The following is a 25,010-nucleotide window of genomic DNA, read 5'->3' as shown; positions in this document are numbered from 1 at the left end:
AAGAGCTATAAAATGTATTAAAATAAACAGTCAATATTTGGAGTAAAAAGTCATTGCTTAAAATCAAGAGTTTTAGACACAGATTTATGCAGTTTTATAGGAAAACAGCTGTTAGGTTTTACTGAGCTTGCTGGAGAATATAAGTTCTTTTGGTTACTTTGTCACACTCGTCCTTTCTATTTTTATGCAGATCCAATCCGGGTTCACTTCCCGCCTCGGGGTCTGTGTGCATGGAGCATGCTTGTCCTCGCAGGTTTCCTCTGGGTACTCCGGTTTCCTGCCACAGTCCAAAGACATGCAGATTAGGCTAACTGGTTCCTCTCGTTCCCAAATTGCTTGTAGTGTGTGACTGCATGTGTGAATGTTGACCAGAGGTCCTACCATAGTCATAAAAACAATGGGAATAAATTCAATGGTCACCATTGGCCTCCACGGTCCCTAGTTGGACTACAGAGGCTCCTAAATGTGTGGATAAAAGAAACCTAGATAAAAACATCTGAAACCACAATTCACAAACAAGCTCAGTATCGATCAAATTTGTGGACTGAAGTATTGGAGCCAGGTGTAAAAACTCCTATGTATTTTGACAATTGCAACATATCATAATAGCTTGACAATTTATGTTATGAGACTTTCAGTATAGCGTAGAGTATTAAGTTTACTTTTTAATTCCTGCTGTTACAGTGGCTAACCCTAAAGCTTCATGTTTTCCACGCGATTAAAATCCTTTTCCTTCCTCATCATTCTATAAACAATTCTAAAAACAAGTTTTTGGAGTGTTCTGTTTATTTTTATATAAAAAATTATACACTGCTATTTTAAATACTTTGGATGAATGTGTATCACATGCCATTATGTTTGGTACAGTTATTGAACGCAACACTGGGTCACATGATTTTTTTCAAGCCGAACCCTGACCTACACTCTCAGCCACATGTCCTGTGAGTAAGGATCTCTAGAGGCCGCAGTACAGCTCCCTGAGGCATTCCTTACTGCATCCCTTTTTCTCAAGTAATCTCTCAGCACTTCCCATGACCCGAAGTGGAGTCAATAGCCTTTTTCTATTTTTTTTTTTTTTTTTTTTGCCAGAACATGTGGCTAAGTAAGGATGGCCATAGATACTTGTTTTCTGTTTTTAATTCCCGTTGTGTTTTGTTCTTGGTTAAAAATAATGGCCCATGGACTCAGAATTCTCAGCTGGTTCTTTTGCCTTCTGAAATGCCACAAAGAACTTCATCCACACAAGCTCTGGGCCTTGAAAGGGTTTAAATCTAAAAGGGTGAATGGATCTGGTTTCAATCCAGATGAGATCACAGGACATTCAGGGACTCCTCTAAGCCATTGTGAATGCAGTCCCCCTAGCTGTTGATGCTATCCTCTGTGCGTTTCCAAATTGCATATGGATTTACTTCTGATAAAAACAAAACAAAAAACCTGGGTTTAGACAAAGATGACCAAATATAACCTTGCTTAGGAGCAGAAGTGTTACAAAGATCTGGTGATTTAATTTAAGCCCTTTAAACTAAATGGAATTGTGTGGTTGGTGTCCTACTTAGAAACACTGCTTAACCTGTTATGCCTGAAATTTATGCCAGAAATAACATGTAGTTCATCATGTACTGTTCTGTCTTAAAGTAAACTGTGGTACACATTATTATTATTACTCATAGGCCTGTATTGCAGTTTGCCAATTAGTCTGAGGATGATAGTTGTGGCATATTGTTAGATTTCAACAACATATTGTTTTTTTTTCCTGCATATTTTTCAGTATATAAATCTCCAGAATATGAATCCCTGGGTTTTGACCTGACTGTTGAGCGGCTGGTTTCTATTGGCTACCCACAGGAACTGCTCAGCTTTGTGTACGACCCGTCCTTCCCTACGAGGTAAGAATATCTGGATCCAAATGCTCAACATTTTATCCCTAAGAGAAATCAATCAATCAATCAATCAATCAATCAATCAATCAATCAGGCAATCAGGCAATTAAGTTAGATTAGTTAACTCGTTAATAAGCTCAAATGAAAATGTTGGCTTGTTCTGCTACAGAGGTCTGGTGTTTGACACATTGTACGGGAACCTCCTGAAGGTTGATGCCTACGGAAACATCCTGGTGTGTGTCCATGGCTTCAATTTCCTGCGCGGGTAAGATTTCTATTAACTGTTAACATAAGCTAGTGGGGAGAAAATGCTGTCCAGTAATACACTAACTGTAACCTCTGTTATTTGCTGTTACGGATAGCCTTTGTTCTTATTTTCCATTACTTTTTTGCCAGGCCTGACATCCGAGAGCTCTACCCCAACAAATTCATCCAGCGTGATGACACTGAACGCTTCTACATCCTCAACACTCTTTTCAATCTACCAGGTGTGTGATTAATCACTGTCATGTGTTAAGATCATACAGAGTCTACTTTTACTTTTACTAGCTTTCTATTTTAACAGAACAGTCTTGTTTGTCAGTTTCTTTAAATCGAACCATGGTACTTTTAACTCATTGGTGCAGTTAATTTGGAAAGCCGAGCTTGTGTTTCTGTGTATATTGAAACAAGAAATTGTAACTATTAAGTGATTTAACTTTGGATCAAACCAGCTACACGAAAATTAATCAAGTAAACATAGACTCATCTCAAACTCCAACATTTTCCTAGTTAAAATCCTGTAGAGGTCCACACCCACCACCAAATGTTGCCAGGAGACTTAGGGCACGGAGTGTACACCCTGGACAGGGTGCCAATCCATCAAGGGGCACACACACATTCACACACAGAAAGGACATGCAAACTCCATGCATAAAGAGACGGGAATTAAACCTGGATCCTCAAGGTGCATTGCGGCAGTTCTAACCACTAAGCCACCTGTTACTGAGGGATTTTTAGTTAGAGGATCAACTGGCTAAAAAAACAGTTAGGCTTCATTCACATTACAAGCCACATTGTTCAAATTTGCATGTAATGACGTTTCACAATTACAATTACAAGTGAATTTTATCTGACTCTAATGTGGTCACGTCTTTCCTCTGCAATGGCACATGTGTGCACATCGGTACGCCTTTGATCATGCCATCTGGGTTAAAACATATCATAATTGTGCGATCACCTATTTATTTCAAACAATTAATGCAATGTTAGCAAAGAAATATGTTTGGAATTTTTCTATATACAGTATAAAAAAATCCGATTTGAGTTACTTCAGGTATAATGAACATATTTTCTACAGGATCCAGGTTCAATGCATGGTGTTCTCTTCATGGTGTAGTCCAAAGACATGCAAATTTGGCTTATTGGAGTCTTCTGTTTATTTAAATATTTAAAAATATACACTATTATTAGTGTAAATACTTTGGATGAAAGTGTATCACATGCCATCATGTTTGCTACAGTTACAGTATTAAATGCAACACTGAGTCACATGATTTTTTTTCAAGCCGAACCCTGACCTACACTCTCAGTCACATGAGTGAGGATCTCTAGAGGCCACAGTGCTGCTCCCTGAGGCATTCCTTACTGCATCCCTTTTTCTCAAGTAATCTCTCAGCACTCTCAATTTGCCCTTAATGTATGAGTGTTTTCCATGTAATGGATTTGCACCCTGTCCAGGGTGTACCACACCCTGTGCCCTAAATCTCCTGGGATAAGCTTCAAGCCCTCCGCAACCCTGTATACAGGATAAAGCGGTATACACGATGAGAGAGAGAGAGAGTTAGAAATATGATTCAGGAACAGAACAACTGCTAAAAATTTAGATTATTATTGACTCACTTGCTCAGCATTGGTTCTGTTTTGAATGTTTCGTTATAATAATATAATACTGTAAATGTGATTTTAGCAGTATCCACCCTTCAACATATCGTGGTTAGTGGATTGAACTCCAGGAACTTTTCTCACATTATGTTACAGTTGAAATTAAAATGTGTTTTAAGTTAGATTTTAATGCCTACTTTTTTCCTTTTTTTTATGTGAAGGCTTTCAAATGAAATAAATAAAAGTGCACTTTTTGTGTGCATCCTCTTTTAGTAAAGCACCTTTGCCAACTTTCACTTTTGAAATGATGCTGTTTTGGTAACATCAGTTTTGCCAAATGAGTACAAAAAAACAATTACACATTTATCTTTTCTCTGGAACTGATGATTCATTCAGGTCTTCTTTTTACGTGCAGAAACCTACCTCTACGCCTGCCTCGTGGACTTCTTCTCAAGCTGCGACCGGTATTCGAGGTGAGAATTTCACCGGTAGTGGCTGCTTGACGTCACATGCTCACCTTGGACACTGCATCCACTTATTGATTGAGGCCCTACCTCTCTGACACACACACACAGACACACTGGGAGACTCTTATCAGTGCACATGCAAAGGCTGATAAGCAAATCATGGTGTGGTGAAAATCGGTTTACAGAGTGCTGTATTTACAGTAGACACACTAAACTGTGTACAAGCATGCCATCACTGAAAAAATTTAATCAATATCAACTAATCATTTAGCATGTATCTTAGATGGAGACAATTAAAATACATGGATATTAATTAATCGATTGATGAATTAATGAATTCATTCATAGTGATGCTTATAATCTAAGCACTCGTATGTATAGCCTTAAGCCTATACAGACATAATTGAGTGTGTGATTTGTTCTGGTATGGATGCATGTCCTCTGAAACAATTGTTGGTCCTTTTAGGGGGAGAGGGCTTTCCTGTTTGGCTCGGAACGACCTCAAACAAGGGAAGACTGTCCCATTTAAACCATGTCGATAGTGTGTGTTGACTACCTTGCTGCAGAGCCTTAGCCTTTTGTCCCTTTTTCAAACCCTTTAGCTGTGAGACAGGCTTCAAAGACGGAGACCTCTTCATGTCCTTCAAGAGCATGTTCCAGGACGTGCGGGACGCCGTAGACTGGGTCCATTTTAAGGTAGCAGGAGACTTAAAGTCGGAGTGTTACATTGTTCAATTTTTTTTAACACGCCAAGAATGGTGAGCCGAAGTTTTTTACCTTTTTAGGATGATGAGATGCCTGAAGGCATATTTACATATTCTAATATAATCTGAAACAGGGTCTTTTTGTCCATAGGGAACCCTGAAAGAAAAAACAGTGGAGAACCTGGAGAAATACGTGGTGAAAGACGTAAGTGTACCTTTTTTTTTTTTGGTTTTGGTTTCATTCTGAGACATTTGAGGTAAATCATTTTTCTCTGTGAATGTGGTTTAAAGCCCAAGCTGCCTCTGCTGCTCAGCCGCATGAACGAAGTCAGCAAAGTGTTCCTGGCCACCAACAGCGACTACAAATACACAGATGTGAGTTTACAGACAGCGCACAGCTGTCTTAATACGCTTGCACACACCTACATAAACATGTGGAGGATGCACATGGTGTGTATGTCATTTTCACACAAGCGAGAGACAGACGAGCACTCGTTTTCTACTCAGAGCCACCATGTCGATGACATTTGAATTGAGCATACCAACAGTCGGCTTGAATGACTCCACCCAACAATTCCATGGTGCATATGCCGTCACATTTTGGCTATTCATTTCTACTTGTTTGATGTCAAACGTGGAAGACAGTTTTTGTCATTTTCATCTTTTCCAGACGTGTATGACCTTTTATGAAATGCATGTCATGGGTTGGGAGGAAGTAGAAGTAGTTACTGCCTGTGGTGCCTGTATATAGCTTGCATTGTCAAAAAACAAACAAACAAAATAAAAACATGTAAAATGTAAATCAAGCAACTAAAGTAGTAACATATAAAGTAACATTTAAAACTTAAATGATTGTTTAAAAAAAGCCAATGCACCCCCAACAGAAACTAGACAAGTTCTAGAAGGTGACACTGCCCAGTGTAAATGTTGATTTCTGTAACAAAATTAAATATCTTTCTTTTCTTTTTTGTTTCGTTGCAGAAAATCATGACCTACTTGTTTGATTTCCCCTATGGTCCCAAGGTAAGTGTTTCATTTCACATCTAAATTTGAGTAATTATAAGTACATACAGTAGTAGTAGTAGTAGGGACATTACACAAAATTTGTCTCAGGATCTTAAATTAATTTCAGTTGGGCTTAAAGTAGGATAAGAAGCTCCTAATATGCCTCCTAATATCCTCATATGTTTAGGGATAAGATTTAAAATTTTGGCAAGCACAGAAAAAAATGGCATTACAAGGACCTTGGGTGCTGTGAGTTGCAGCTCCAAGGATCAGACTTGTTTGTGTGGTGCATACTGTGGATGCTTAGTTGGATTGCCAACTTGGGAATTTGTAGGCTGAAACAACAACATTGACCTCCTTGGCTGCTTAAGCACCGTACACAGCGAGCTGAGTGTTCTTATACCTTTTAATCATAGCCAGCATTGACAGTTTTGTTGATTTGCACTAAATTAGACTGGCTGGCCATGGACAGGGGTGAGCCTTGGGTGCCCATGATCGTGTCATTAGTTTACTGGTGTATAGGTAAAATGTTAATGATGGTGAACCTGGTTATTCCACTAAAATATATATCCCTGAATATAGCATTCATATATTTATTCAACTACAAAGTTGAAGAAAATCAAGAAAAAAATAGCTTCTTGGGGAATGAAAAGACAGACAGAGCTCTATTGACAATTCTATAACTGATTACAAACTGAATTATACAAAAACTTGACCTAGGAGAAACATCCGCTGTGTGAGGAGATCACACTTACAGTAGCAAGGAGATCAAGCTTTTAGACTAACTTGATTTTATTAAACAACATTATTTTACAACCCAAATAATGTATTTTTGAAATTATAGCCTATTTATGGTTTCTAAGAATGTTAAGAACACATTTCTACTGGATTAAAACTACACGTTGCTGAATTTATGATGTGTTCTGCTATAGCAAAGTCTTCCGCATCGGCCATGGCAGTCTTACTTCGACCTAATCCTGGTGGACGCACGGAAGCCGCTGTTCTTTGGGGAGGGAACTGTACTGAGACAGGTCGATACGGTGGGTTAAACATACACTACCAGCAACATTTTGTTTTTGTTGCTAAGCGAACACATGGTTTAATTTTTCCTGCGGACTCACAGTACAGAGCAAATGCAGGTTGAAGAGAAGACTTACAGAGTGTTCCCCCATTTTACGATCATGTACAGAATAACGGAAACAGATCAGTGCTGATTAATGCCGATACTGTGTGATGTGCTGTGTTGTAGACCACCGGGAGGCTTAAGATTGGAACATACACGGGACCTCTGCAGCATGGCATAGTCTACTCTGGAGGTGACAAATGCACACACACACACACACACACACACACACACACACACACATGTACATGCTACACATAACTTGTGCTCAACCCTTAACACATATAGCACATACTTAATACATCTGGTGTTTTCCACTGACCTGAGCGTGTGTAAGCAGGGTTTAAGAAATGGGTCATGATTTCAGTGAGATGTGCAGTGACTAAAGGTAATTTTTATCTTACAGAATGTAGCATTTCATTTCTATTTGTAGCACGTGCATTATAAAAGTCAAAGAGCGGTTGTTAATTTTTACAAGTTAAAAGATACTTGAAATTGATTACTGTACTTAAAAGTACAGTATGAAACTGGCTTGAGGTTCTTTTGTTGTTGTTCACTGGAAAAACACACACACAGGTCGTGTATGGTATGGAAGAAAGTTCATGTACCGTAAATGATGCAGTGTGCAATTGTTGACAGGTTGACATTTTCCATAAAGATATGCTGCACTCTCCAGTGTTAGTGTCAACGCAGGAAAGCTTTTTCTTGGTAATATGACAAACTGTATGTTGCTCTTAAATCTCAGAGCATTTTAGCAATTTTTTTGCATTTGGTAATATACTGATATACTGTGTGTATATATATATATATATATATATATATATATATATATATATATATATTGGGTTTAGGATTGTGCAGTATAGATGGAAATATCCTTTGTTCCAGCATAACCTAGGCAATATGATGAACTGAATTTAATTTCATTTTAACCAACTATACAAACATGACTAAGCAAAAACGTAAAAATGGGTCACACAAGCAAAGAAATAGCGCAGATACACATGATAAAAAAATTATAATGATAACAATAATAATAATAATTATAATAATAATAATAAACTTGTTTCAAGTTTTATTGTCATATGCACAGTAGAGAAACATGTTCCCCCCTGTACAATGGAATTCTTCTTTTCCTGTCCCCCTAATGAATGATGCTAAAAAAGTAAAAAATAAGCATAAAAATATAATAAAAAATAGTAAAAATAAATTTGGGTATGAAAAAGAATAGGTATATAAAAAAAGGATATATATCAACATAGAATTAAGCCAGAATATAAAAAATTTGCAAAAGTATAAAATGAATATTAAAACATTTACACTGTAACCAAAACACTCGTAAACCAAATCTAAATTTCCCATAAGAAATAATAGAAACTCGAATTATTCGTTCCACAGCCACAAAAAAATAAATACATAAAAATAATTAACACAAAATATAAAGTAAAAAGTAAATGTTCAGAGCAGAGAGCACAGTCTGTGCAGGCAAAGGTAGGAGGGGTCTGTGTGTGTGTGTGTGTGTGTGTGTGTGTGTGTGTGTGTGTGTGTGTGTGTGTGTGTGTGTGTTTGTGTGTGTGTGGCACGCTGTACACATGCGTACAGACAGAAAATAAAATATGTTTTACACACACAAGTGGTCACAGTGTTATAGTAAACAGTACACGCGTGCACGGATGTTGATTATACCAGTAAGAGACACACACTAAGACCCAGCGGGGGAGACGATTGCCCAGAATTCTGCAACACAAGAGAGAACTTTTGCAAACCGCGTTACTCGTAATCAGAGTACAATATATATATGGTTATTGACCTATGCTGCGTTGCCTTCACTGATCGTGCCTGAGCCCGCTTGAGTTGTAAGGGTTAAAAAAGGTTAGTGAGGGACTAAACTTATATAAAAAATATGCAAATTGTTAATTCATTATAAAAAAAAATTGTCATCCTCAAATCACTGAAGTAATCCTGATTTGCTCATATTGGAAAAAAAAAAGCAACAATCATTTTGTTCAATCATCAGTTTTGTGTCAGGTTGATTGCCGTTCATTATTTTCCAACAACAGCGCACATGGTCCTAATTTCTCTTCACCTATATTGTTTTTCCTATGTTCTGATGTCTTTGCCGTCATGTTGCTGACCTCTTCTTGACCTTGCTCTCTAGGGTCCTCAGACATTGTGTGTGACCTTTTGGGTGCTAAAGGAAAGGACATCCTTTACATCGGGGACCACATTTTTGGAGACATTTTAAAATCTAAAAAGCGCCAGGGTTGGAGGACGTTCCTGGTAATCCCCGAACTCGCCCAGGAGCTGCATGTCTGGACTGACAAGAGCTGTGAGTCCTTAGTGAAACCGAGATAAAAGAAACATGGTTAACTGTGAACGTGGTTGGGGAAATTCCAAATAGCATTAACGTATTGTTATTCTTTATTTGGCTGAGCTGTCTCTTTGAACATTGTCCTGATTTGTGCACCTCAGATGATCTCAGAATTAATTGGCTATCAAAAATCACTTCAGCAGAAAAGGAGGGAGAGAAACAGAGACAGAAGTCTGTGCTTATAATAACTCTGCCACTCTTGTCTTTCCCAGCGCTTTTCGAAGAACTCCAGGGTCTGGACATTTTCTTGGCAGAGCTGTATAAGTGAGTTTTTATTTGTATACCTTTAAGTGCCCTCTTTGTGTGTGTGAGAGAGCGAACTCTGTACCGGTCAAAGGGGTCAGCTTTTCTCGCTGTCAATCTTCCTCGTAATGTTCCCTCTGACATGACCTATATCCCCCCCCCTCCCCCTCCCTGTTTGTCTGTGTCTCTGTCTCTCTCACTTGTTCTCAGACATTTGGACAGCAGCAGCAATGAGAGACCGGACATTAGTGCCATCCAGAGGCGAGTGAAGGTACGTACACAGATCAATACGTACACCTAAAGTACAACCGAATGCCGACTTTTTGCAGCCTCCGTGGAAAAAAACAGAAGATAAATCTATTTATCGACAAACATTTCACAACAATCCAAACACATATTATTAATCAGTATTGGGAAAGAAGCTGAAAACAAGGTCAGTTTTTTTCCATGACCCTTTTTCCTAGCTTAAAAATGTCAGTGTTCTGGAGTTATAATTGAATTCATGTAGTGTTATAACTGAAGGATGCTGCATTAAAAAAAAAACTGTGTAATCTGATTAATAGAAGAAAACATTTTCTTATTGTTACATTAGATATTTTCTTATAGTAAGATATCAATAATAATAATAATAATAATATGTTATTATTAGACAATGTCTCATGTAACAATTATTCAATCTTGTCATCAATATTATAATTATTAAATAATAATAATAATTTCTTGTTTTATTTTTCTGTGATCTGGTATCTATAAACTGGTACTATAATATACACCCACTGGTCATTTCATTAGGTACACCTTGCTCGTATTGGCTTGCACCCTTATGCCTTCAGAACTTGCTTTATTCTTCATGGCATAGATTCAACAAGGTGTTAGAAGCATTCCTTAGAAATTACGGTCCATATCCACAGTTGCTGCAGATTTGTCGGCTACACATCCATGATGCGAATCTCCTGTTCTACAGTCCCACATCCCAAAAGTGATCCATTGACATCTGCGATTGTGGAGGCTATTTGAGTTACAGTTTTATTATGTTAAAGAAGAGTTTGAAACTATTTTAGCTTTGCACTATCTTCCTGGTTTTATGGATTACGTCATCCTTTTGGTAGTAACCATTTAGAAGATGGGTACACTCTAGTCATAATGTAGATGGTCGGACATGGATGGCAAGAACAAATCCAAGGAAATATATCCCCACACCATCACAAGCCTGAAGTGTTGATATTGTTTTCAGACTGTTTAGGTCAAAATCTGATCATCTGAAAGTTGTAGAAGATACTGACATTCATTAGACCAGGCAACTTTTTACCAATTTTCTATTGTCCTATTTTGGAGAATTGTTGACTCAGTTTACCGTTCCTAGCACCCAGAAGGTTGTTACCACATATCTCGGTTGCAATGAGATGTTATCGTTTGCTTTTCTATCAGCTCAAACCAGTCCGTTTATTCTTCTCTGAGCTTCGGCATCAACATGGCAAACAGTTGTGTGTGAAAATTCCAGTAGATCAGCAGTTTAGGAAATACTTAGACAAGCCCGTCAGGCACCAACAACCATGCCATGTTCAAGTCTTTTAAATGACTTTTCTTCTCCATTCTGATGCTCAGTTTGAACTTCAGTAGAAGTGCCTGGATGCTTAAATGCACTGAAATGATTCTGTATTTAAGTTAACCAGTTGGTGTACAGATGTAGCTAAAGAAATGGCTGGTAACTGTACAGTAAATACTATAGCAGTTTTTCCTGCTTATAAGAATCACTAAACCCTTAAAATCAGTGTCTCTGTAACTGGTTTTGAACTTCACTTTGTGCAAACTTTTGCACTTAACTATACAGAATATTTAACACCCAAGGTACAGAGGAAATTACATGAATTTTATTTTCCTTTAACATGATTTGCTTTAATTCTTTTATACCACAGCAGTTTGCAAATGCTAACAATTCTTTATAAATAAATTAATAAATGACACTTATAATTCATGCTTAACTTGCTTAGTGGACATTCCACAATTATAATCATGTCATACATTTGTTCCAAAAAAAAAAAACGGCCTGTTTTTTTTTCTTCTCTTTTAAAGCATAAAAGACATACAGTAAAAAAAAAAGCACTTGTCATGTTTCAGAAGTACTTCAAAGCCCTTCATTCTGAAGACTTGGCTCTTTGTGGAGACTGGAGACTCTTTCCAAAAAAACTAAATAAACATCTCCATGCAGAAACCTTCACCATATCAACAACCGCATCATATTTAAATCAGGTTACGTGGAACAGCCACTCCATGAGTTCCCGCGTAAGTCTATAGAAACTGTAACCCGTTAGAACAAACTCATTTGCAGCAGGAAGTATTCTCTGAGCTGCTGTTATAGAAGATTAATCAACACCTTCTGACCAATCAGAATCAATAATTCTACATAGCTGTGGTATAAAAGCTTTAATCACTGTAGCAACTCCATCAAGCTAATGCAGCATATCTACTGTATAAAAGGAATATATAAGTGTTATAAGCATCTCTTTTTGCACTCTAGAAAGTAACCCACGACATGGACATGTGCTACGGCATGATGGGTAGTCTGTTCCGCAGCGGCTCTCGCCAGACCCTGTTTGCCTCACAGGTGATGCGTTACGCCGACCTGTACGCCGCCTCCTTCATCAACCTGCTGTACTACCCGTTCAGCTACCTGTTCAGAGCTGCACACGTGTTGGTAAGAGAAACGTGCACATACATGCATATCGTACACACACGTTAACTGTAAGTGTGTGTAAGCAGCTGTTTAAAGAGATTAAGTCGTTTCAGATTACACACACGTTAACCTTCACCCTCTCTCGTTGGTAGCTGTCGTTTATAATTATCTACCAGGGGCGTTCAAGTCAAACTGGGACTCTTGATTGCGCTTGGTGTCATCAAGATAGAAGGTTTTCTCAGTACACTGGAGACAGGATCAGACTGCCTGATTCTTGTCCGAAACACTTGTACAGAAACTCGTCTAAGAGTTATTGCCACACCCCTCATACAGTCCCGACCTCACTTTAAGCCCTTTCCACATGTTTGGGCCATTAAAGGAATTCCTGGAAGGCCAGAATTTCAGATGAGATGACTCAAAGCGGGTAGTCCGTATGAAACAAAATGAAAACGTTCATCCATCACCGCAAAGAAGTTTCCACTGCTCTGCTGTAACACATTTGAACCTTAGATGACCCTGCAGCTGACCCACTACCTTCCAGTCAAGGAAGAATTTCTTACATGCATTTGTGGAATTTGTTGTGAAATAACCAGAGGCCTTTTTGATGGGATACACCCCAACCCTGCATTACAGTGACATCCTGTCGATTTTAGAAATATACTAAATGTTAATGTACTGAATCCATTTACATGTTATCGATTAATAAAAGGAACAAATCTTTTTTTAAATCATTTAGTTCATTTAGTTTTTTTGCTCAGAAATAGAATAAAATTTTGCATTTTCAATAAACAGACACCCAACACGTCTAAATACACAAATATTGACTATAGTCCCAGTAATGAAAATATTACAATACAGCTAAGGACATATAATAAACGGAATGAGCAGCTCACCTCTCATATCTTCTGGTCCGAATCGTTCAACCTTTTGAGTCTATTGCACTGATTAGCGTCTTTGGGAGTCACGTGACAAAAGAATGAACGAATCAGACCAAAGTAACTACTTATTTCTGTTTCCTGTTCATAACCTACGGAGGTTTTTGCGTTGCTTTGCGCAGATGAACGAATCACTCTCCGGGGCTACTCGTTCTTCTAAATCACGTTAAAGACTCATTCAAAAGGAGCTATAAATAAACAACCCATCACTACATGGAACTTTATCTTTATTTTATCGTTTCGTAGTTAGCATCGTCGGATTTAAATCTTGTGTCCGTTATGTGTGTTGAATTTGCATGTCTTTCCCCATGATTAATGAGTTTCCTCTGGTTTCCCCCAATTGTCCAAAAACATGCAAAGATTGGCATTTCCAAAATGCCTATAGTGTGTGTGTGTATATAGCTTGGTTTCATGAGGCCACCCGCGACCCAGGCCAGGCTAAGAGAATGAATAGATGTCATTTTAGATATCTCTCTATCTGACCTATATACACCGATGCTAATTGTTTTTGTCTGTTTGTTTTATTCTGCCAGATGCCACATGAGTCAACAGTGGAGCACACTCACGTGGACACTGACACAGAGTCCCCACTGGCGACACGCAACCGCCACTGCATCGACTGCAAGGAAATAGACTGCAAACGCAGCCAGCTGACACGCTCTCTTAGTGAAATCAAACCCCCTAAAATGTTCCCCCAGGTTCCACAGGAGATCACGCACTGCCACGATGAAGACGATGACGAGGAGGAAGAGGAAGAGGAGGAATAGACGTCTGTCCTCGAGTCAGGCCTGACGTTTTCTTCAATTCCCTAAGGGAAACTTTCAACTTTAGTGATGGGAACAAGAGTGAGGGTTTTTTAGGACAAAGAGGAACTTTGAAATATAAAATATATCTAAAAATATATCAAATATAAAAGTGTAGCATGTAAGGGTCAAGCTCAAATGGTTAATGCATCAAAGTTTAGCTTGGGTAAATAATCCCCTGGGGGAAAAAAAAAAGATGTGTTTGCAGTTTCCATGTTTTTTTTTTTTAAGTTTTACAGAAGGAAAAGAGCAAAGTGCATATTTAATGTACACTAAGCTATATAAACTCAAGCTGAGTATTCGAGTGGGACATGTATTCTAATGAGTTTACAGTATGTCAGAGATGCACAAGTCATTTTTCAGAGTCAATCATATGAAAAATGATCAAACAAGCAACTATGCTTCATATTCCAGCCTGTTATATAATTCACATATTATGCATCGTGCTGTAAGTTAGTTGCAAATGCATGATGTTCGGAAGATTGATTATTCTGAACGTACTGCACATAATTAAGAAAAATAACCGCACCGGTTTCCCTCTATGTTTAATTTTTTTTCCAAATGTAATTTCAATCCAAATGCTGCCTTCTACAGGACTTAAGGGTAAATACAAAGCACGTGTGTTGGCAGGATGTGCCTCTTATTAGAGAGCTGTCTGTGATAGGAATGTAAATGAAGTCCCGAGGGGCGATGCAGCTCGCCGTGACGGCCAAAATGATGGCTACGAAAAGAATGGCACAAAACACAAGCGCCCCTGTTACTTGGCAACCCCTGTGCCAGTCAAACCACATATGGCCAGTTAGATTTTTTTTTTAATTATTTTATTTTTTTAATGGCAGTGATGTCAACTGTAGTGCTATGCAGCAAAGCGAGCTGCCTCTTTTTCTCATTCACACTCGCGCACACTACAAAATATAAACATATTTTTATACTCAATGTCTCTGTTTGTGGAGATGAACTACTAAAATTGTATTTTTTCCAGTGCCATATTATTTACACAGTCACTTCTAGCGATGCCCTTTTCCACGCTGCGCAAACAGTATAAGTGAACCGGATATGCAAAAACTCTTGTAAATAGTGTACTTTATAGCTGGCGTGGGTAGATAATTTAGAAAATTTAAATATACGTGGATATTAAAATATATATACGCGTGGGATTTAGTGTGCACTGAGCTCAGCAGATCAGTTAGAATAGTTCAGATAAGCATTCGATATGACTGGAGAGTTTTTACTCCCATGAGGACCAATAGCGTTAAGAGCACTCTGACCATTCAGCTTTTTATCTCAGCAAGGTCCCTATAGCAGAGGTGCCAACATCTACAGTGAAGTTGAAGCATTTACTGTTTAAGCCCTTTGCCAAGCTGATACGGGAGACACATGGGGGACAATACTACTTTTTTTAGTAGATAAAGTAGCAGATGGGAAGGATAAAGGTCACAAGACTTTTAAAAAACAAGTAAGCACAATTGCCACCTACACTGCCTGGCCCAAAAAAACAGTCAAAGGGCAAATTATTGGGCTGCAGTAAGCACTGAAAACAACTAGAGAGATCTTAAGTTATTGGAATCAGGTTAAGAACTGTCCAACTTTATTAAAACCATTAGTAAAATACATGCAAAAAAAAAAAGGAAAAGGAAATCGACAGTATCTATGTTTAACAGTCAAAACGTCAAGTCAAAACAGTCAAAACTTTATTTTTTTGGCCCGACTGTGTATTTTGTTGAGAAAAAAACAAAACAAAACATTTGCCACACATTCACAAGGCCAAAGGTATTCAGTACATCCTTTAAAGCTGACTAATATGAAAGGCAATATCAGTTAAACGTCCATAGTTGGCTTATGTCTAAAAATAAAAACAAACCAAAGTGGTTCTATTTTGTCTTACACTGGTGTTTTTGACTAAAGCCAAGGACTCTGAACAGAGACGTATATGTTTATCCCAGACTGATACTATACCTCATCTGTTCAGTCATCTTTAGAAAACATTAGTTAGCTAAATAGGCAAGAACAAGTAAATAAAACTAAAAAAATTAAGAGACTTAGACTTTCTAGCGTTGCATTATTCTCTATGTAGATGATCTGCTAGAGTCACTGAAACACAGCTACAAAAGTTTTCCAAGTATCTCTCTCTCTCTCTCTCTCTCTCTATTTCTCTTAGAACAGCTTGTTGAACATTGTTAGTGCCTCTGCTATAAACTTAAATCCTAAGCAATAGATACAGTAGATTTGTATTTTTTTGTTAAAGGAATGAGTATTATATTTGATAGAAGAAATATGACTGAATTACTGGACAGGTCTGTAAATTAAAGTCTAATTGTACCCTGTAAGTCTTGTAGTTAGACCAAAAAATTGAAAAGAAAAAAAGAAAGAAAAAAGGTTAAATGCTTATTATCAAGATGTAAGATAAGAGCCCTCAATTAGCACTATAGAGCAAATTAGGGCGTACTAACTTTTAGCCATGTTTGTCTTCAGCTCGAGACGAATCTTTTACTAAAGTGTTCACAGTGTGTAAATGACACCGATACAAACAAAGCTAAAAAAACACTTGATAAAATAGAGCTAGATTTTATTCAGCATAGAATACATTACTGTATGTACAGTCTATTGATACTATATATCGTTATTTTATAGAAAAAAAAGTTTGTCACAGTTCAAAGGCAGTGAATGAAAAGGGAAGGAGAAGCAGGTGTTATTTTATAAAGAAAAGGCAGGTCGATTTCATATGCAGATCATTTTTACTGTCATGGTAAACTGGAAATGTAATCCAAGGCAGCTCGTTTCGAAGTGAACTGTTAAAACCATTCAGCTGCACTGGAGCTTAAAGCAGTCATCATCATTATCATCATCATCATCATCGTCATGTATCACTGCTGAACATAAAGTCTTGCACAAAAGCAAAGAAAACACTCACCATCCCAAGAAAACCTTGTAGCATTTGTGCCAGAACACTGTTAATAATACTATTCCGGTGATGATCAAAGCAGTATTTTGTGCCGTGTATCATTGTGTATCATTCTAAGAAACAATGTTACAACAGATTTGTTTCATCTTTTGTACAGTGTAAAATTAGACACCTACTGAGCTGACATGATGGTTATTTCTTATCACTGTGTAATCTATATGTATTGATCGAATAGGCTCATTTTCATAGTTTTTACTCATTTCTGCTATATATTTTACTGGAGGTCTGACATTTTAACTTTTACCAACATACGCAAACAAGTTGTGAGTGACACATTTGTCGCTCACCCTGTTGAAAATAACCACAGTGTCATCTAAGATGTTTAATTTAGAAGTGTTTTTTTTTCCGTTTTCCATTTTGATGAAAAAGAAAATATAAAGAGCTTACATGTATTGAGAAACGGCACAGTACCCGTGTGTGCCTTTATACCAATGTTCCAGACTGTTTCTTGTGCATTGTTTACAGTTATGTATAAAATCATAATACATACTGTACTCTAGCTTTTTGGATGTTTTTTTCCTCTGTTAATTACAGAAACATGTTTTTTTTAAAGGTATTTTAAAAGTACAGGAACTCTCCTGTATACATAAATAACTACAGTAGGACTAGAATGTTCCATGCCGTTTTTACAACGTACAGTAGAGTAGAAGAAACATACACAAGACAAAAGTTGACAGAATAAATTCAGCGTAAGTACAAGTAGAACGTGGGGAAGAGGTTTGCTGTGTTGTGATTTATCGTGTTCATTTCCCACAATCACAGCATGTTCTTGTATGTCCCTTTTCAAATTCTACGTTTGGGGAGGCTGCACTGAAATGTGAAATAAAGATCATTTTACATAACGTCAGAGTTTGCCCATGATGTTTTTTTTACTGCTTTATATACATATACTGTATAGCTGTTACTTTTTAATTACTGTTCAGCAAGGCTCAACATTATGCCCGGTATTGTGTAGGTTCCCCTTGTGGCAGCTTTGGCCGCTTTGGAGTGTACTGCTGTGTCTAATACCAGGACAATGGTAGTGGACCCTTCATGGATCAGACTTGTTTGTCCAGCACATCCCATGGATGAGTGAGCAGATTGGGATCAAAACCCAGCCCGTTCTGTCCGATTCCACAAAAACACCAATGCAGAATAAATTGCCGGAAAAAGTCAAAGCTGGCCACGATAGAAAGGTATCAGAGCACTCAGTGAGCACTGCTAAACACAGGCCCGGCAGGCATGGGTGACTTTTTAGTACCCATAACCCTGCCATTAGTTTACTGGTATACAGGGTGGTTGAAAAATAACTAGGCATTAAAAATTGGTAATAAAGTGCATATTTCTATTACAAATACATTGAAACTTTTTATTTTTAAATTGTGCATGTAATTTTTTATAGACGATAATGAAAGAAAATCTTTACATTTCAACTTAGGCACCAGTGGCGTCAACCAGTTTCCTCAAATGGCCGGAGGATGGAATGCACATTCGGACAATTTTTTTTTTGTCTCCATTAAATATTGCCTAGTTAATTTTCACCCTCCCTGTTTATTCCATTATCCCTTTAAATAATCAATGTTCATGTTATGGCTGCTCGGTGTATATGGAAGTTGAAAGTGAAGCTAAAAGTTTATAAGAAGGCTGCAAGCTGGTTTGGGCCTACAAGTCTTATCACATACATGTACTATGTGGGTTACATAGAATGGTGTGAAAACCCGAACATGTCTGGGTCCAAACACCTTGTCACGCAAATGATCGACAACCACGGTTAGTAGAAAATCATCCTGGAATGCATGGCACAGCTCCTTAAGATGGATTAGTGGCACTGATACTGGACAGATGAAGATTGTATAATATATGTACCTTGACCAAAAATTAGTAAAAAGGTGCTTTAGTTTTTCAGAAAGTGGACATTGAGCCAAGAGTGTGATACAAGTGGGACATTAAACCTTAAAAAAGAATGTTGACTCTTTACTACACTTTTAGATGTCTCCCTGAATATGATGTACAGTAATACCTGTACAGGGAATATACATGACTACACAATAGTAGTTTTAAAAAATATATTGTTTTTATTATGAGGCACATTGTAAGTTAACCAGTCATTTGTTTAAGATTTTGGAAAGAATTCTGGTCCCCATTTGAAAAAAAAAAACTTATGTTGACTTATGTGGAATCTTTCCATGTTACCCCCATTTTATCCTGAGCAAGTATTCCATCTTTCATGAGGAACATCCGTGTTAAGTTAAAAGCTAGATACTTTTGTAATTTCAAAGTACAAGCAAATACTCCACTGAGGCTACGTTCACATTGCAAGCTAGATTGCTCAATTCCGGTTTTTTATGTCATGACGGGTTCAGATTCATAATTACAAGTGAATCTAATGTGGATGCATCTGTCCTCTTGATTTACACAGATGAGCACATGTATACGTCTTTGCTCATGCCATCTGGGTTAAAACGCGCCATGGGTTCGTGTGACCACTCATTCATTTCAAACAATGGATGCGATTTTAGTAAAAATATGCTTGGGGGTTTTGCGTTGGAGGATAGCAAACAGTTAGTCAGCTGTATTTGTTGAGATCCGGAAGAAGGGAGGAAGCCAGATAGCTGTTTTATCAGCTGTTGCTACCACTGCTAAGAAATCCTCGCGCTGCCGGTGCTGACTGACATCAGTGAGCGCCCCACACGTGCGAAGGCAAAAAGTCACATGATTTCCGATCTGCCTGTTCTCATTCATGCCCCAAGACTCCGATCTAGGACCGCATAGGACAGTGACCCAGATCCGATCTGAAAAGCATGAGATTTGTGCGTTCAGACGTCCTTAAAAATCTACTCCGCGTCACGTTAGGGCTGGTAATGTGAATGTAGCCTGTGTGCAAAAACATTAAGGAATCACCTTCTTTAATCTGAGATCTGTTTAGAGTTTGCAAGTCCAAAAGTCACTCACACTCTTAAGCACATGCTTAAGTTCTGGGCTCCGTAGTCAGATTACACAAATCACCTGTGTGTTGTTCAAGTCGCAATATTTTTCTCAAGTTGGAAATACGTTTTTTCTTGTGTATAGCTTGTATACCACAACATTTAAACACAAGCTTTATCTTTAATCCAACAACAACAAAAAAAGAAGAAGAAATCAAGGATAGAAAATACCACCTGAAGAAGGAAATACAATTTTTCCTTATTGCCAAAAGTAGTCCAGTCCAAAACAAAAGCAAGAGACAACTGCATAAATTGTCCTAGTAATGATTACCACGTTTAACACCACAAATAGGTTAACAAATATGACATCCACCCTCATTATTCAGCAGATTATACAGTAAAATAGCACTTGATCCAGCACATCCTATTGTGAAAAAAAAAAAAAAAAGTGCACTTCGAGTTCAAGTTCGGAATCGCACGTACCTAAGACACACAATGTTTTACTCGGACTTAGACGGCTTTTACTGTACGGCTGAGGTTCACATACTAATGTGTGTCATTTCAGGATTAAATCCCTATCCCCTTATACCTGTGTACTGTAAGTCAGCTCCTTATACAGCCTATATGCCCTCTTTATATTCATATGACACATCCGTGGAATGATTTTCGGATTCAAACCTATATAATTTGGTCCTAATTAAGGAGAATCAGATTCCTAAAGGTTATGAGGTGAACGAGTGCTTATAGGGGACCGGTACTAATTTGAGTGACGTACAAAATGAATGCATACAAATATAGCTACTCTTTACAATAAACTGATTTTAATCAATAAATCATCTCTTTAAATAGAAATATGGTTCATTGCACTTGTTAAAAAATTAATATGATTCTTTAAGGCAATACTGTGATTTTTTTTTAAAAAGGTGTAAAATGTACTGTACCATATGCCTGATTTAGAATAGTAAAAATAACAATATCTGTAATATACATACATGTAAAAGACCCTCGCCAATACACATACTGTCGTGTTTTTGTAACTATGTAGATACTATAGCATGTGCATGGCATCACATTCACTCTCACAAACATATACAGTACATACATTACACTGAATTTTACAAAGTTGTGTTCTTGGCATGTGCCTGTAGTACACATACGTATATACAGTAGACATGTATAAAATAAATAAATACAGGAGAAAAGTGTTACTGGTAAGCGGTTCATGGTTTCCTTCAAATTGGTATTTGGCACAGCCTTTGACTCACCGTATGACAACATCAGCTTGATGCAAGTAGTCCATTTGAATTGTGGTCCTCCTCTATCCCAGAATCCCTCCTGGCACCATAAAGGGTTCAGTCGAGAAGCGTGTACAGGGCCTTTTGACAGATGGGGGAGGGTGTCCAATCTCCAAACTCTTTGGTCTGGTGGACAGGCACACGGCAGGGTGTGTGGAACTGAACTGGCTGTTCCAGTCCTGTTAACGGGTCGGAAAACCCAGACGCGGTCCATTGTGGTTTCGTGTCCAGCTGTTACAGGGGTGGCGGAGACAACTCAGAAGGTGAACGAAAAAAAAAAAAAAACATAAGCAGCTTCCTTTATCACCCTTTTGTAAACCCCCAACCACCCCGCTGGGGGCTAGACTGTACCCTCATTGTGCACCATGTGGTTCACCTTTTTGTGGGCAACACAGTTCTGTGTCTGGTTAAGTAGAATGTCTGTCTCGTCGACCACTCCGTCGTGCAGCTCACTGAGAGTCAGTTCAATTTTGGTGTACTCGCTGTCCGATGGCTGTGGAGTCTTTTCCATGTGTGATGCCATCACGGCATTCTGGTACTGCTGACGGGTGACCTATGGTGTAAAACCAAAGACATGAGAGATGTCAGCTGTCATACAGTATAATAAGTGTCTGGACTAATTGTGGACTAATTCAGTGGTCCTCAAACTTAGTCCTGGATGACCACTAAGTTGAGAATCACTTGTGTTTTAGCACTGATACACCACAGAGCAGCCATATCATTAAAACCATCTTGGATTTAGGTTCCCCTTGTGTCACAAAGGGTGTGGCTCCATAGGACTTCTGGGAGTAAAGATGGGGCTTTGGTGATACGATTTAAGAATAAGATTTGATGGTTTGTGTTCCATTGGTTTTTCTGTGGTATTGGGCCAGACGAGCTGACCTTTGGTTCCTGCGGGCATGGGTGAGCCTTGGGTGCCCATGATCCTGTCACCAATTTGCTGGTATATGATTGATAATCAGTGTTAATCAATTCACCTGGGAGTGGTGTTTGTTTTATGACTGATCGTTGTGCAGTGGTGGTCAAAAGTTTACATAAACTCAGCCATGGCGATATTGAGATGTTTTGATGATTTTGTTGTCACAGAATGATTGTACAACACATCCCTTTAAAAGAGGAAAACCTCAGTAATTTTGTACACAGGCTTTAATAAATTATGATTTGTGCCAAATTAAAAAGTGTTTGACTTACAGTAGTCATTGGATTGAAAAACTGACAATACAATGGAAAAGTCCAAAGTGCTCACTGCAGATCTAAAAAAGTCTCTTAGAGATATTTTTAACCGACTGCAGATTCCAAAATCACTTTTATAAATTGGATGTAAGTCAGAATTACTCTGAGAAGCACCTGTTCCGCCAAAGCCTGAAAAAAAAAGTTGCTTGGATAGTCAGGAATAACCCAGGAATCTCAAAGACATGGACCGGCTAACGTGAGGCTTTTGGAGCCTCGACCCTATTGGGCTGTACCAAAAGGTCAGATCTTGCCAGAGGCTTGTTGAGCATGTTTTTCTAAGGGTAATACATTCTAAGGAACATTCAAGCAAATATTAGATTTGCTGTATATACAGTAGGTGGGGCATTCAAGGTAAACCAGGACGTGTTTCATGAGCAGAAGAATGAAGGCGTTAAACCTACAGAAGACTTTAAGCACAGTACGGTGATGAGACTCAGCTGTTTTAAAGGAGGACATGCAGTATGTGCGTAAATGATGGTCCAGACCCCACTGCAGTTGTTCGCGTCACCATTCATCGAGTAGAACATCTGATCATTGAAAAATCGATGAATAACTTCACCCGCATTACTTTAAGGTTGGATACTGGATAATCTGCAGTGAGTTAAAGAAACTTTTTGTTACTAAAAAACAGAATGTCTGATCATGGCTATGGTTTAAAACCTTTCACCTTGATGGGACCCAAGCACTAGTGAAACACTGGAATAAGTGCATTAGTGTAGCAGAGGATTATATAGAGAAATGAATAGGGTTTTTACTCTCATAACTGTATTCTGTTATTCTTCACAATCTAAAGTCGCCCCTCGTATATCTTTGACCCTGCACAGTATGTGTTGGTATCATAAATGCCAAAATTACTCAAAACGCATGTATAAAGTACTCTTGGGGTTTCTTCCATTAATTATGTATAGTATGTTATCATTCTGTCCCCAAATACAGAAGGATGACTTTATTCTATTAAATTGATTGCAAGCACGATGATATTGCTTATAATGAGTGTAAGTAAAATTGTAATCCCAACTGTACAAACCTGCATACAGTAAACAAGCAGGGCCGAGGAGGGATTCATAAATGTATTGTGAATTTCTAGGTCATTAAATTTGTTATGTTGTAAAAAAAAAAATAAAAAAAAGGTCTAGACAAAAAAAAGCAAGAAAAGTATGTCCCTAAACATAAATGTAAAATCTCTGTATGACAAACAGGGAGAATGCGGTTGAAGAAAAACTATTTCACACATTTGACCTTACTGTGACCTTGAAGCTGTTTGGACACAATGACGAGTTTTATATTAATCTTCTAAACATTTAACCACTTGTTTTCGAAATATTTGTCTAAATAGAACTTTGGAGAGACACATGGATGGATGGCTGACAGAGAAACACATAAATGGACCAGTGGCAAAACATGTAGCAAGACCAAAATGGGCCTTGTTTTTTTTTGTTTGTTTGTTTCTTAAATAAATGCTTAGGGAAAATGTGTGAATAACAAAAAACTACACGTTACACATAAGAACTTCCTTCGACCTTCATCCTGTTTGCATTTGCAATAAAAATAGTAACATTAAAATTTCTAAATTAATCATGTGTTCATGCTTTGATATTGACAGTTTATTTATAAGCAAATTTGACAAAAAATGTTAAGCTAAAGTTCTTGTTTTAAGTCGATAATTAAGCGAATTTTAGGAATTTATTTCTTGAAAGAACTTAAATCCTCTGCTAATAGAACAAGAACTTTTTGCTTACAATTTTTGACTAGAAATGAGAATAATAATCTTATATTTAGAATGTTGTAAACATATTGCAAGAAATTATAGATAGGTTTGACTAAATTCAAGAATACTACAATTGGAAAGAAGTCAGTTTTGGAGTGTGGTTACAACGATAACCCACATAAATCCTAAAACATTCTCATTCTTACTGTAGATATCACACTAAGATTCACAGATTTACAACCTGGACATAAAAAATGACATTAAAAAAGAAAATCTTTGTTCAAAAAGTATGTTGGCGTGTGATGGCTGGCTGTAGCTTTTAAATAATAAAATAAAACAGTATCTATCTTATCTATTCACCTTGACATATAGAAGGTCTGTGATGGCTCGAACTGTATAGTCTGGTGTGTAGATCTGCAGAAAGGAGTTGAGCTGGTTGTTGCTGCTGCCCAGTGGGGGATTAATAGCTTCGTTGCGGTCACTCCGGTTCAGGGAGTCAGAGTGGTTCAGTCCATATGGCCGAGGAGGAGACTTATTCTCTGAAACAGCAAAAAATGATAGATAACATACGAATTGACTTGTAGGAATGTGAGCTGAATAACAGGGCATACACCCTGACTCCAAAACAGGATTTTACTCCAATACACAGGTGGAGGAATGTAGGTTTTAAGACACCCATACTCAACAATGCAGCACGCAGAGGTAAGCACCTTACACATAAGTCCTACATGTAAGAGACTTTTTATTTTTATTTTTTTGAAACAGTGGAAACGATGACCAAACATTACAATGTAAAGAAATGTCTTATTTGCAGTCACAGAAGGGGTTGGTGCGGAGGTCA

At 37.9% G+C, this 25,010-nt stretch overlaps 2 protein-coding genes across 5 annotated transcripts in view; one reads left to right on the top strand and one right to left on the bottom strand.

The window, feature by feature from the left end:
- Nucleotides 1–17,877, top strand: part of nt5c2b (5'-nucleotidase, cytosolic IIb) — a 28,041-nt gene extending 10,164 nt beyond the window's left edge. For 2 of the 3 annotated variants that reach the window (XM_053476697.1, XM_053476698.1), the window contains exons 4-18: nt 1,769–1,886; nt 2,050–2,145; nt 2,277–2,368; nt 4,159–4,216; nt 4,813–4,906; nt 5,066–5,119; nt 5,206–5,289; nt 5,896–5,937; nt 6,852–6,959; nt 7,169–7,235; nt 9,201–9,371; nt 9,626–9,677; nt 9,867–9,927; nt 12,175–12,351; nt 13,799–17,877. In XM_053476697.1, coding sequence (XP_053332672.1) covers nt 1,769–1,886; nt 2,050–2,145; nt 2,277–2,368; nt 4,159–4,216; nt 4,813–4,906; nt 5,066–5,119; nt 5,206–5,289; nt 5,896–5,937; nt 6,852–6,959; nt 7,169–7,235; nt 9,201–9,371; nt 9,626–9,677; nt 9,867–9,927; nt 12,175–12,351; nt 13,799–14,032 — 1,508 coding nt within the window. In that variant the 3' untranslated portion in view covers nt 14,033–17,877. The other variant, XM_053476699.1, reaches the window with a different exon arrangement.
- A 1,199-nt stretch (nt 17,878–19,076) lies between these two features.
- Nucleotides 19,077–25,010, bottom strand: part of cnnm2b (cyclin and CBS domain divalent metal cation transport mediator 2b) — a 37,198-nt gene continuing 31,264 nt past the window's right edge. For both annotated transcript variants that reach the window (XM_053476446.1, XM_053476447.1), the window contains 2 exons: nt 24,530–24,708; nt 19,077–21,781 (listed from right to left, as the gene is read on the bottom strand). In XM_053476446.1, the coding sequence (XP_053332421.1) occupies nt 21,569–21,781; nt 24,530–24,708 (392 nt within the window). In that variant the 3' untranslated portion in view covers nt 19,077–21,568. The remainder of the gene's footprint in view (nt 21,782–24,529; nt 24,709–25,010) is intronic.

The sequence above is a fragment of the Clarias gariepinus genome, chromosome 18 (assembly GCF_024256425.1).
Source record: "Clarias gariepinus isolate MV-2021 ecotype Netherlands chromosome 18, CGAR_prim_01v2, whole genome shotgun sequence".
NCBI lineage: Eukaryota > Metazoa > Chordata > Actinopteri > Siluriformes > Clariidae > Clarias > Clarias gariepinus.
This window is presented reverse-complemented; position numbering and strand designations above follow the sequence as displayed.